Raw genomic sequence first — 13,189 nt, 5'->3', positions numbered from 1 at the left:
GACATATCAATTGCCGAGATGATTTCCGAAGGGACTCTTCAACTGTCATTCCATTAATGAATTAAAATAGCTAGAGATAACTTGTAACTTAAAACATTTACTGGTAAATCACACAAGAAGTCAGAAATTCTACTTTATATTAGAAAAATCTTATATACATGTATGTATAAGGATTATAGACAAATAAGGTTAAATTCTCTTATTGAAAAATACAGCATACATCTTCTTGATAAGGGACTTTCCGTTTTGAATTTTACTTGAAGTTTGGTATATCTTCTTGATAAGGGACTTTCCGTTTTGAATTTTACTTGAAGTTTGGTATATCTTCTTGATAAGGGACTTTCCGTTTTGAATTTTACTTGAAGTTTGGTATATCGTCTTGATAAGGGACTTTCCGTTTTGAATTTTACTTGAAGTTTGGTATATCGTCTTGATAAGGGACTTTCCGTTTTGAATTTTACTTGGAGTATGGTATATCGTCTTGATAAGGGACTTTCCGTTTTGAATTTTACTTGAAGTTTGGTATATCGTCTTGATAAGGGACTTTCCGTTTTGAATTTTACTTGGAGTTTGGTATATCGTCTTGATAAGGGACTTTCCGTTTTGAATTTTACTTAAAGTTTGGTATATCGTCTTGATAAGGGACTTTCCGTTTTGAATTTTACTTAAAGTTTGGTATATCGTCTTGATAAGGGACTTTCCGTTTTGAATTTTACTTGGAGTTTGGTACATCTTCTTGATAAGGGACTTTCCGTTTTGAATTTTACTTGGAGTATGGTATATCGTCTTGATAAGGGACTTTCCTTTTTGAATTTTACTTGAAGTTTGGTATATCGTCTTGATAAGGGACTTTCCGTTTTGAATTTTACTTGAAGTTTGGTATATCGTCTTGATAAGGGACTTTCCGTTTTGAATTTTACTTGAAGTTTGGTATATCGTCTTGATAAGGGACTTTCCGTTTTGAATTTTACTTGGAGTATGGTATATCGTCTTGATAAAGGACTTTTCGTTTTGAATTTTACTTGAAGTTTGGTATATCGTCTTGATAAGGGACTTTCCGTTTTGAATTTTACTTGAAGTTTGGTATATCGTCTTGATAACGGACTTTCCGTTTTGAATTTTACTTGGAGTTTGGTATATCGTCTTGATAAGGGACTTTCCTTTTTGAATTTTACTTGGAGTTTGGTATATCGTCTTGATAAGGGACTTTCCGTTTTGAATTTTACTTGGAGTTTGGTATATCTTCTTGATAAGGGACTTTCCGTTTTGAATTTTACTTGAAGTTTGGTATATCTTCTTGATAAGGGACTTTCCATTTTGAATTTTACTTGAAGTTTGGTATATCGTCTTGATAAGGGACTTTCCGTTTTGAATTTTACTTGAAGTTTGGTATATCGTCTTGATAAGGGACTTTCCTTTTTGAATTTTACTTGGAGTTTGGTACATCTTCTTGATAAGGGACTTTCCGTTTTGAATTTTACTTGGAGTTTGGTATATCTTCTTGATAAGGGACTTTCCGTTTTGAATTTTACTTGGAGTTTGGTATATCTTCTTGATAAGGGACTTTCCGTTTTGAATTTTACTTGAAGTTTGGTATATCTTCTTGATAAGGGACTTTCCGTTTTGAATTTTACTTGAAGTTTGGTATATCGTCTTGATAAGGGACTTTCCGTTTTGAATTTTACTTGAAGTTTGGTATATCGTCTTGATAAGGGACTTTCCTTTTTGAATTTTACTTGGAGTTTGGTACATCTTCTTGATAAGGGACTTTCCGTTTTGAATTTTACTTGGAGTTTGGTATATCGTCTTGATAAGGGACTTTCCGTTTTGAATTTTACTTGAAGTTTGGTATATCTTCTTGATAAGGGACTTTCAGTTTTGAATTTTACTTGGAGTTTGGTACATCTTCTTGATAAGGGACTTTCCGTTTTGAATTTTACTGAAGTTTGGTATATCTTCTTGATAAGGGACTTTCCGTTTTGAATTTTACTTGAAGTTTGGTATATCTTCTTGATAAGGGACTTTCCGTTTTGAATTTTACTGAAGTTTGGTATATCTTCTTGATAAGGGACTTTCCGTTTTGAATTTTACTTGAAGTTTGGTATATCGTCTTGATAAGGGACTTTCCGTTTTGAATTTTACTTGGAGTTTGGTACATCGTCTTGATAAGGGACTTTCCTTTTTGAATTTTACTTGGAGTATGGTATATCGTCTTGATAAAGGACTTTTCGTTTTGAATTTTACTTGGAGTTTGGTATATCTTCTTGATAAGGGACTTTCCTTTTTGAATTTTACTTGGAGTATGGTATATCTTTTGATAAAGGACTTTTTGTTTTGAATTTTACTTGGAGTTTGGTATATCTTCTTGATAAGGGACTTTCAGTTTTGAATTTTACTTGGAGTTTGGTATATCGTCTTGATAAGGGACTTTCCGTTTTGAATTGTCCTTAGACATGTTAGAGTTTGGTATTTTTGAAATTTTGTTTTTATCTGGTATTTTAAAGTTGATGGAGTTTGAAGATGCTGACCACCACAATTTTACAAATGACAGACACAACTTTTTTATTTTACAATAGAAATAAAAGTGAGAAGCAGCATATTTTCTTCATTAACCACCAGGGGAAAAAACTTCCAAGAACTCCATATAAAATCTGATTTTACACATGTCTGCCGCTAGTAAAGTATATTTATATATATGGTGTTATTTTTCATATATCCATCAATTGATACATGCATGTTCCTATTCTAAAGAGAAATACTTACCTCCCTTTACTTCTCCATTTGTACAAATAGCTGACATTGAGACGGATGTTATTAAAGTCACAACCACAGAAAGTAAAATAATAACAGAGGTCAGTCCAGTGCCTGCTTGACCTACGACCCATGACAATCTTAAAAATAACATCACTCCCCAAATGTTTAGAAGACATCGTACCTACAATAGAAAAATTATTAACATGTAGGCTCAAAAAGATGAGGATGATGAATATTGATAAACTTTTATTGTACTGAATGGGGTATAAGTTCTCAGGATCTCCACATATTGATATACAATGTAGTAAAATATCATATGTGAGCCACAATCTCAACTTTTAAGGCAAGTGATCACACCGAATCAGTTAATAAACAGCTGCGCCATGAGCGCACGATACGCCCGACATTTTATGTGGAATTCTTATGCAATAATCATAAATAGTTTATGAGAAAGTTTTAAGCAATAACCATATATTGTTTTAGAGACACGGCGGGACATGTGAAATGCACCCTGTTTTTTTTTACAAAAACTAAATATTACCAAAATAAAATTTTGAATCAAAACCAAAAAGTATACAGATCTTTAGATTAATATATCAAAGAAGTGTGTAAAGTTTTAAGAAATAATCATAACTTATTTTTGAGATACAGCGCGACATGTAAAAAACCCTCCCCTGTTTTACAAAATACTCAATAACTCAAAAATAAAATTTTGATTAATCACCAAAAAGTATACAGATCTTAAGATTAATAGAACAAAGAAGGGTGTAAAGTTTAAAGCAATAATCATAAATCGTTTTTGAGATACGGCACAACATGTAAAAAAAACCTCCCCCTTTTTTACAAAATACTCAATAACTCAAAAATGAAATTTTGAATCATCACCAAAAAGTATACAGATATTGAGATTAATATAACAAAGACATGTGTAAAGTTTTAAGCAATAATCATAAATCGTTTTTGAGATATGGCGCGACATGTAAAAAAAAACCTCCCCCTTTTTTACAAAATACTCAATAACTCAAAAATGAAATTTTGAATCATCACCAAAAAGTATACAGATATTGAGATTAATATAACTAAGAAGTGTTTAAAGTTTTAAGTCATAATCAAGAATCGTTTTTGAGATACAGTGCGACATGTGAAAAAAACACACCCCTGTTTTAGTTATAAAGTGCAGTAACTCAAAAAGTTTAAATCTTATTTTCACCAAAAAGTATACAGATCATTTGACCATCATAAGAAACAACTATAATAAGTTTCATGAAATTTGGATAAGTCGTTCTCAAGTTACGGTGCGACATGTTTACGCCAGACAGACGGATGGACAGACAGACAGACAGACGGACGGACGGACACCGGACAATTGTATACCATAATACGTCCCGTCAAAATTTTGACGGGCGTATAAAAAGCTACAAATTGTGTCGGGGAGCTGATTCTAATACTTATAATAACTATAGGTAGAAAAATAATCTGTTTATTGTTCTAGTACTGGTCTTTTCTCCCTTTCTTCAGACAGTTTTTCGCTTGACGAACGTTTGCTTAATAAAATCTCCCACAATGTGATATCTTCTCCTAAGACACTGTCAGATTAAGTCTCAAAGTTTAGTAGCGGTTGCTTAATTATTTTGAAAACAGATGACACTGGTCAAAATCAAGAATTGCTATAAGACTACTTACAAAAAATTGATAGGGAATATCATTTGAATAATTAATGCAAAATTTGATTTAAAATAGTTGTTTATAATAAGTAAAGAATAATATTTTTTGGGAGTTTCTCTTTGAATAGATCTTTTATTGTCCCTTTGATTACTTTTTCATTAGGTCGGCAGATGGGGTCATCTGGTCTTATTTTAAAAAAAAGAACATGCCTCAATCAATTTACCAACGTGACTAGACTTGCTACAATTCCCTTTCTAATATTTCTCTCTTACTAATTCATATGTTTACTGATAAGTGCCAGCCTACTGCAGATGTCAGTATAATTGTAATCTCCTAGTTATAGCAGTAAAATTATTAAAGGGGCAAAATTGAAAAAAATAATAATAATTAGGAAGGGACATGTAGCAAGTCTACAACGTGACCAGCGTGTCTGTTACTTTGTCAATTACAATGAAACTATAACTTATTTACCTACAGTTTTCTATTTCTAACAATGTTTGTTTCACTGGAAAGTTTTAAACTAAATATTACGACTTGGCTCAATGGTTTCACAAAAGATTTAAAAAATAATGGGCAAAACTGAAGTGAAAAAAATTTAAACTAGGTTTTGAGAACAATCAATTATTTTATATACATGTATGGTTTTTTTTACTACAATCATTTGTGGACTACTAGAACAATATATCATAATCATGCTAATTTTTTTGAATTGTGAATTTTTTCAGAAGTCATGGTGATTTGTCTATCAGAGTAGGTACTTTGTTATTATTGATAATAGTGTTGACATAAATAGCAGGTGTACTTTTCACCTCATTACTCACAAATCACATGAGTCTAATTTACCTGAAACCTGATGGAAAAATTCTTCCTAAAGTTATATCATTTGATGTATCATCAACACATAACATATATAACATTAAAATTTCATTTCCGCTGGGACTTAAATATATCTTTAAATCAACACAATAGAATATATTGAAAATAGCTGCACTTTATCTGAACTAATTCCTTAACAGATTACATAATACTATGACTTATTTGATTTTTAACAGCGAGTGAATGTTCTACAAAGTATCATATAGATCGATGTTCAATAACAACTTGTCAGAAAAAGCATGATTAGTTGGTATAAAATGATTTTTTTTGCAGTATATTTTTATGACCCATAAGCATAAGACGTATGTGTTCATTTAACGGGATGTTGAACATGATTCTTTTGGTTACCCTTACAAACGTATCATAGCTAATCCTGTGACGTAAATACATATTAATGTTAACTTTGAAAGTCAAATCCACCGAGAGCTTCTTAGAGGTTAATGTATATTTCTTTTAATAACCGCTATCAGATACAATGTACATGTATAACAAACTAGATGATTAGATTATGTCACATTGTTTTTGTATACTTACAAGATACATTTGCAAGAATGGTCAAAAAGAGAAGAAGGTATACAATTTGTAACCCATACGGTTTCTTTGTCTTAAATGAGACAAAATTTCAGTAACATGTAGTTCACAGGATTAACAAGGTTTCATGATGAAAAATTAATGATGAAACTCAAGATGTCTTTAAGATAAACTTTTATATCGACAGGCATCAGGGGCTCATTTTTTTTTAATTTTTAGAAAGATTCTGTTGGCTTGTCAAGATGATTTTTACAGGCCTGAAAGCAATTTTACAAGCCAGGGCCTTGACTAAAGCATGAAGACTGAACCATATCCAAGCACTGTTCTTAATCTTAATACAGTAAACATTTATTTTTAAAGACATAGCTAAATATAGGCTCTAATACATCCAGATATAACAACCTACCAGAACACCTTTGATCCAACCAAATTTAACAGCTGTAGGACCGGAAGGCTTTCCGTCTTCTATTGTTACAGCGTTACTTAATAATGGCTCACTTGGTTTTCCTTTAGAGTCTGATTCGTCCTAAAACATAGACGTACAAAACTTAGGAAATGTTATCTGTATTTCTGCTCATTTCTGATCCTTACCTATTTACCTTGATAATAATTTCAAATATAAACAAATTCATTGGTTCAGCATACTGCCTACAAAGAAATGATGTTTATATCTATAGTTCATTATTGATAGTGGATGTCTGGTTGACTAATTTTGGAGTCATGATGTAAAGTTTATTTAAAACAACAACTTTAAACATTTATATAAATTTTCTTAAGGCTGGAAAAGCAGAATTTGTTAAAACAATGTGATTGCAATTTTCCTTGATACATTTGTACTTGAAATTTGGAACATACAAAAACAAATTTTAAATGTCTCTTCACTTTGCTAAATTATGAACTTAATAGGATAATGAATGGAAATACTGAAAACAAAATATATCATGGAATAGGAGTGCTTTTGATTGGTTCCACCAACTGACCTTTGACCCAGTGTCTTCATTATCTCATTAGGTTATTCAACCCAAGTTTTGTAAAGTTGGATATATGGTTTAAAATATAACAACCAGAAACAAATATTTTGTCAAAGGATACAGTTCAGTCCATCAACAGTTGATGTGACCTTGACCTTAATAGCGACCCTTACATCCATAGCAGTCTTCCTAATTTCTTAGGGACATTAATTATGGCTTAAAAGATTTGGTGTTGAAACTAAATTTTTTATGTCAGAGGACAAAACAGTCCAGACATCATTTATCCTATTATCATGATTATTATGAGATGAATTCAAATTTCTTGCAACTCCGCTATAAATTCCGGAATTAATGTAAAATGATTTTAATACAAATGTACCCGGGAACCATACACTTAAACCAAATTTATTGTCTGGAAATAAATATCTTCGGACGACACCAACAACGATGTGATAGCAATATAAGACCATAAGAAGGAAACATTTTGTGCCATGGTATTTAAGAAGGTAAATTTGTATGGATCAACTGTCACTAATTGAGAAAATATAAAGTAGGATCCGAATTCTAAACCAGCTTCAAACCAGACATAGTTTTATAAAGCAAATTTTCTTCGAATTAATAAAATTATTTATTCTTCGCACATGGTTTAGATTTGTTGTCTCCAAAGCAAATTCTGAAATAATTCTAAATTGTCCTAATTGACCCTAAATAGATAAAAGAGTAAGAATTTAAAATAACATGTTTGTTTGGGCATACATATTTAACATGATCATTTGGGCGTGTTTTCCAAATGCTGCAATATGACTAATTACCATGCCACAAATTAAACATGTGACTTTTCCTTGACCTACAACATTAAAATGCAATTTGTCCCATAAACACACATACACAGTACATTATAACTTCACCACAACAAACACAATGTGAATAATCATGCGGTGGGTCATCTATTTTTATTATAAAAGACAAAAGGTCTATTGGCAAACCACAAGTACTAGTAAGATCAATTGTATGGCAGACCATCAAACTTCCTTTAACTTGTAAATATCTTAAAATATTCAAACCAAATATGATAGACTACCTCATAGATTTATCATATTTTACTAAATATATTCAAGTTATTACATATAAGAAACAAGTATTTTTTTAATATATTCAAAGAAACAACAACTTTTGTTTAACAATGTAGATTTTGTGATAAAGATAAAAATAAAAAATATCTACAGAACAATGTTCATAACAAAAATTAAAAAAATTGCTAACACACACCAAAACAAACCTGAAGTGATCTGTGCTTGTTTATTGTTTATATTGTTTTAACCTAACCATATTTGAGCAAAATCTGGATTTGAATGAAAAAACATCTTGACCAAACTACTTTGCAGATAGGTAAATGACAAATTGAATAAAATTATATGTGTATGTATCCCAAAAAAGACTATAAAAGATATTTGATAGAATTCAAAGATGTTTTTATTTGTATGGTAATCTATCCATATTTAGGATCAAAATAATGAGAGAAGTGAATATGTCTATGTACTAAAACAACATCCTGAGTAAGTCAGTTATATTGCTATACATGTAGCTCTCAATGTATCGAAATATTCTTTTTAAAAACCAGTCACCCCATTCACATGCATTATTCTGACTGAGCACAATACTCTCTCCTTTTGCTCCTAAAAGCTGCAATGCATTTTAAAATTGTTAGCTTGACACTTCTTATGTCATATATGAGCATGCCTGAATCACACATCTTTCATCTTGTGTGTCGCTCTAACAAAATAGTTCTGCATGTACGGGTATGCAAAAAGATTAACATAGGGATAGGGGGTTTCATCAAAATCAAATACTTCTGTGATTTTTTTAAAGTTCATTCAAATTTAAAATACATTTCATCCAAGTTAGATAATTCTGCTGAAACAAGGGTCGAGGTTGACGATGATTCTATCAAAAAGTAAAATAACAAATATATCAATCTCTGAGGAAAATGCAAAACAGAATGTCCATATTCAAATTGCAAAATCAAAAGCTTGAACAGATCAAGCAAATGAATAACAAATTAAGTGTTTTCAGAAGATTCAGTCCAAATTCTAACAAAGTTTTTGATGTCTTCGGTATTTAAAGCAAGAACTTAGAAGCCATGTAAATGTTAACTGTCATGACTGTCTCTTACTACGGGTAGTAAAATTTAAATATGTAAACATGATAAAGAACTGTGTTGAGTTAAACTCTGGCAACAGTACACATATGTACTATATATATATATATATATATACTTTAGTAATTGGAACTATATAAAACTGAACTTAACTTATAATCAATTTACATTTTTGAGGTAGTTTAGAACTGAGTTGTATTTAGAGCATGTAGTAGTTGTTAACTGGTACTATCTTTAATTAGAAGTTATTCATCATCACCATGATCAAAGACCGTGCATTCTTAGCCACTTATAAAAAGTTATACAACCTTAACATTTACAACAGAAGTTATCACTAAATCAGTTATTTTCCCCTTAATTCATTACCATAAGCATTTCTTAGTTCTTGAGTCATAGTGTTTTAATTGATGACTGTACATACTGTAATATAATTAGAAGTAGTTGTAAGGTGTTTCGTGTAGTCAGTCAGAATGCTTTAAAAAATTTCAAAAATTAATTCATTATATAATGAACACAACAGGAAACTTTATTCTTAAACAAGAATATTTTCATTGTTAAAATGTTGTTTGTAACAGTATGATTGTCAATTAGATCAAAGGACTAACCAGTGTATTGCACTGTCAAATTCTGTGCTGATATGTGGTGAATATAATGTTTTGAACAAAAGTATTTAAGAAATGACTGTAATATGTTCTCTGTCTTTGAAAAAATAACATAAAAAATTTGGTGCACACTGAACAACACGCGTAGTGAGTTATTTACCATTTTTTATGTTATTTCGAATAGACAGATATAATATTACAGTCATTTCTTAAAATTTAATTCTAAATTCCATTTTAAACCGTAGAAAACCATGAAAAAAATGTTGATGACGTCAGGGTCACATGACTAAATTATGTCTATGGGCTGATAACAAAATACCGTCAGCCAACCAAAAGACCTATTACATCCAAAATCAAATTATTTGCATATAAATCTCAATTTTAATAACAATAACCATATCTATTTACTTGTACTTTACTACAAGGCTATTTCTGCATTGTATTAACCCCAGCAATATATACCTACATGTGTGTACTATTAATAAAAATTTGAAAATAAATTCTATTACACTATTGCAACAGCTACTTCTAGTGTTATCTGTCTGGTAGAAAGTCTGAATAACATGTAAATGATGCTATCCCTATTGACCAAAAAGCAGTGTATTAGATTTGCATTTTTTTTTATCTATCAGAGTAAACACTACAATAAATAGCACTCTTATGGAGGGAGACCAGTAGTTATCAATGGCATAGTCTTCAAGGGGGGGCATCTTGATATAGAATACAGTATCTTATGGAGGGAGACCAGTAGTTATCAATGGCATAGTCTTCAAAAGGGGGGGGGTCTTGATATAGAATACAATATCTTATGGAGGGAGACCAGTAGTTATCAATAGAATAGTCTTCAAGGGAGGACATCTTGATATAAAATACAGTATCTTACGGAGGGAGACCAACGTTAATCAATGGAATAGTCTTCAAGGGAGGGCATCTTAATATAGAATAGAATATTCAAAACATCCTCATTTAAACACTGACACAGCAAGAAATTCCTACCTTATTAATCTAATTTCCATATGGAATTCTTCGGACTGGTTTTAATAATGAAACACAGTAAAAGATTCTGATAAGTTAATTACTTACATTACATATGTTACCCCTTGAGATTAAGATTATAGGATTAATAGTAAATCTTTTGACTTATCTTAGCTATTTACACTTATTTCTTAGATGTGACTCAATGTTGTCAATATCCTGCATGTATCAAGTTTCTTCTTTACATGGGGTCAAATACCTAAAAGACCCCCTTCCTAAATTATAGAATGATTTTCCATTACATTTTAACATAATCTTTTAGCAAGAATTTTGTTACCTATCCATGAACTTTCACAACTGTAATACTACATGAACAAATGTATATTTATAAATATAAATACAATGAAAATTTCATACGTAATAAATTTGCCACCCTGCGTACTAGAAAGGAAAAATTAAAGACAGAAAATGCATAAAATACTTGTTTTAACCAAAATGAATAATACATCTGGTGGATTTAAACATCAAATTAATACATTTAGAACTCCTACTAATTTTGTTGTTTCACAGATAAAGGTATAAAAAGTTGATTGCAACATGAACAGAGGTTATGTCTATTACCAATGCATGATTTTTTATTCTTATGTATTTGGTTGTTTTGTCAGGACTCACATAAAATGGGAAAGCAAAAAAAAATTAACAGTTTGTTTCTGTGAATCAGTATGTTCTAGAAGTGAAGGGATTTGTTTTGTACTTGGAACTTAATTTGGCTGCTCTGTACTGTCATTTGCTTTCTAATGGTTTGGCCTGTTTGTCCAATAAAATTCTCTGGACAACCCTGGAAGGTAAGATTGAGAAAAGAAATGGGGAATATGTCAAAGCGACAACAACCTGACCATAGAGCAGACAACAGCCTAAGGCCACCAATGGGTCTTCAATGTAGCAAGAAACTTTCGCACCTTTAGGCGTCCTTCAGCTGGCCCCTTAAAAAATATGTATACTAGTACAGTGATAATGGAAGTCATACTAAACTCTGAATTATACACAAGAAACTAAAATTAAAAATCATACAAGACTAACAATGGCCAGAGGCTCCTGACTTGGGACAGGCGCAAAATTGTGGCGGGGTTAAACATGTCCCCCTATACCAGGAAGGTAATATACTTTAGCTTTTCTGTACTTAATGTGTTCTTCATTCTGAGTGTGTCCCCCTAGTCAAATATGAATTAACTTTACTCATGAGATAAATACAAACATACAAATATATAGATACATGTACATGTACATGTAATTTAAAAGTGTTCTCCCCAGAATTTTCAAATAGCACCATGGAAATTAACATGGCACTGTTAAATTTTCCACTCATTTTTGTACATGTACAAATGTACATGTAGTTCAGTCGACCACTGTTGTTCATATGTAGATATCATAAGAGCTGTCTTACATCTATGTTCATGCGTTATACATATGGTAAAGAACGAAGGCAGTAGATGAAATTCAGAATTTCTGATCCATGCTTTACATTTTCATCACATTTGCATTACACATGTATTATTAGACTGAATTTGTGTGAGCCATAGAAAGAGGAAAATATATGTAGCCATCTTGGACAGCAATACCAATGGACAAATCATAACACTGATAGATAAAGTAAGCTTAAATAGAAACATTCAGAGAATAAAAATTTCAAAATTCATCAACTGATACCAACTAAGAGGGATGTTGCTGTTTATTCTTTTCTTTGTTTTTTAGAGATCCAATCTGGAAAATTTTCTACATTAGAGAATGCCTGTACCAAGTCAGGAATATGACAGTTGTTATCCATTCGTTTGATGTGTTTGAACTTTTCCTTTTTGAATTTTCCTTGGAGTTCAGTATTTTTGTGGTTTTACTTTTTATACATGTATGTACCTTCATTAAATGTGATTTTATTTTTCATATGCATATATGGTTTTAAAGAACTAATTTATTTTTTTCAGAGAAAAATTTAATTCTATGTAAATGTAAATATATGTATTTCTTTTTAACCACTACCTCTAACTTCCTCTACATATACATTTTTTGTAGCACATCTTTTCTATCACCATTATTCAATATACATGTAGCAATATATAACGAATAAACAAATTACAGAAATAGCATTAAGAAGTGTATTATTTCCTTTTAATATGGCTGATTTGGTTTCCCTAACAATTCTTTAAAATTTTGTATTTAATGGCTAATTCATTGAAACGATTTAAAAGGTAGTGTCAATAGGACTTCTGACTTCAATTAACTTTAGCTTTCAAGTCTAATACTGAAACATTTTTGATTGTACAAATGTTGTATAATGCTATCATACTAGTGCCATCTAATTTTCTGGGAAAATAAACTTGCAGTCAAACAAAGGTACATGTATGAAACAAAAGTTTGGATGTCCCTGAAAGTAGTGTACAACAGAAAGAACAAAAGGTTGATAAGTGTTATAAGAGGCTCACCAATGATCTGTTGAAAGGCCAAGTGAGCTAAAGAAATTAAACAAACCTGAAATGCTGATCTATTAAAACCCTATAAAACAAACAAAACAAACCTGAAAAGTTGATCTGAAACTCTAAAAAACAAACATAATACACTTATTACTTTTTAAACAATTTATATACATTGTACATACACTTGTA

General features: G+C 30.9%; 1 protein-coding gene across 4 annotated transcripts in view; it reads right to left on the bottom strand.

Annotated features, from left to right (window-relative positions):
• Positions 1–13,189, bottom strand: part of LOC139521080 (solute carrier family 12 member 2-like) — a 55,184-nt gene that overhangs the window by 40,146 nt on the left and 1,849 nt on the right. For 2 of the 4 annotated variants that reach the window (XM_071314338.1, XM_071314340.1), the window contains exons 2-4: positions 13,056–13,079; positions 6,233–6,352; positions 2,764–2,935 (exon numbers count right to left, since the gene is read on the bottom strand). In XM_071314338.1, the coding sequence (XP_071170439.1) occupies positions 2,764–2,935; positions 6,233–6,352; positions 13,056–13,079 (316 nt within the window). The remainder of the gene's footprint in view (positions 1–2,763; positions 2,936–6,232; positions 6,353–13,055; positions 13,080–13,189) is intronic. The other 2 variants (XM_071314341.1, XM_071314342.1) reach the window with 1 other exon arrangement.

This window comes from Mytilus edulis, chromosome 4 (assembly GCF_963676685.1).
Source record: "Mytilus edulis chromosome 4, xbMytEdul2.2, whole genome shotgun sequence".
In the NCBI taxonomy this organism is placed as follows: domain Eukaryota; kingdom Metazoa; phylum Mollusca; class Bivalvia; order Mytilida; family Mytilidae; genus Mytilus; species Mytilus edulis.
Note: the sequence above shows the minus strand (reverse complement) of the source record. Positions and strands in the feature narration are given on the sequence as shown.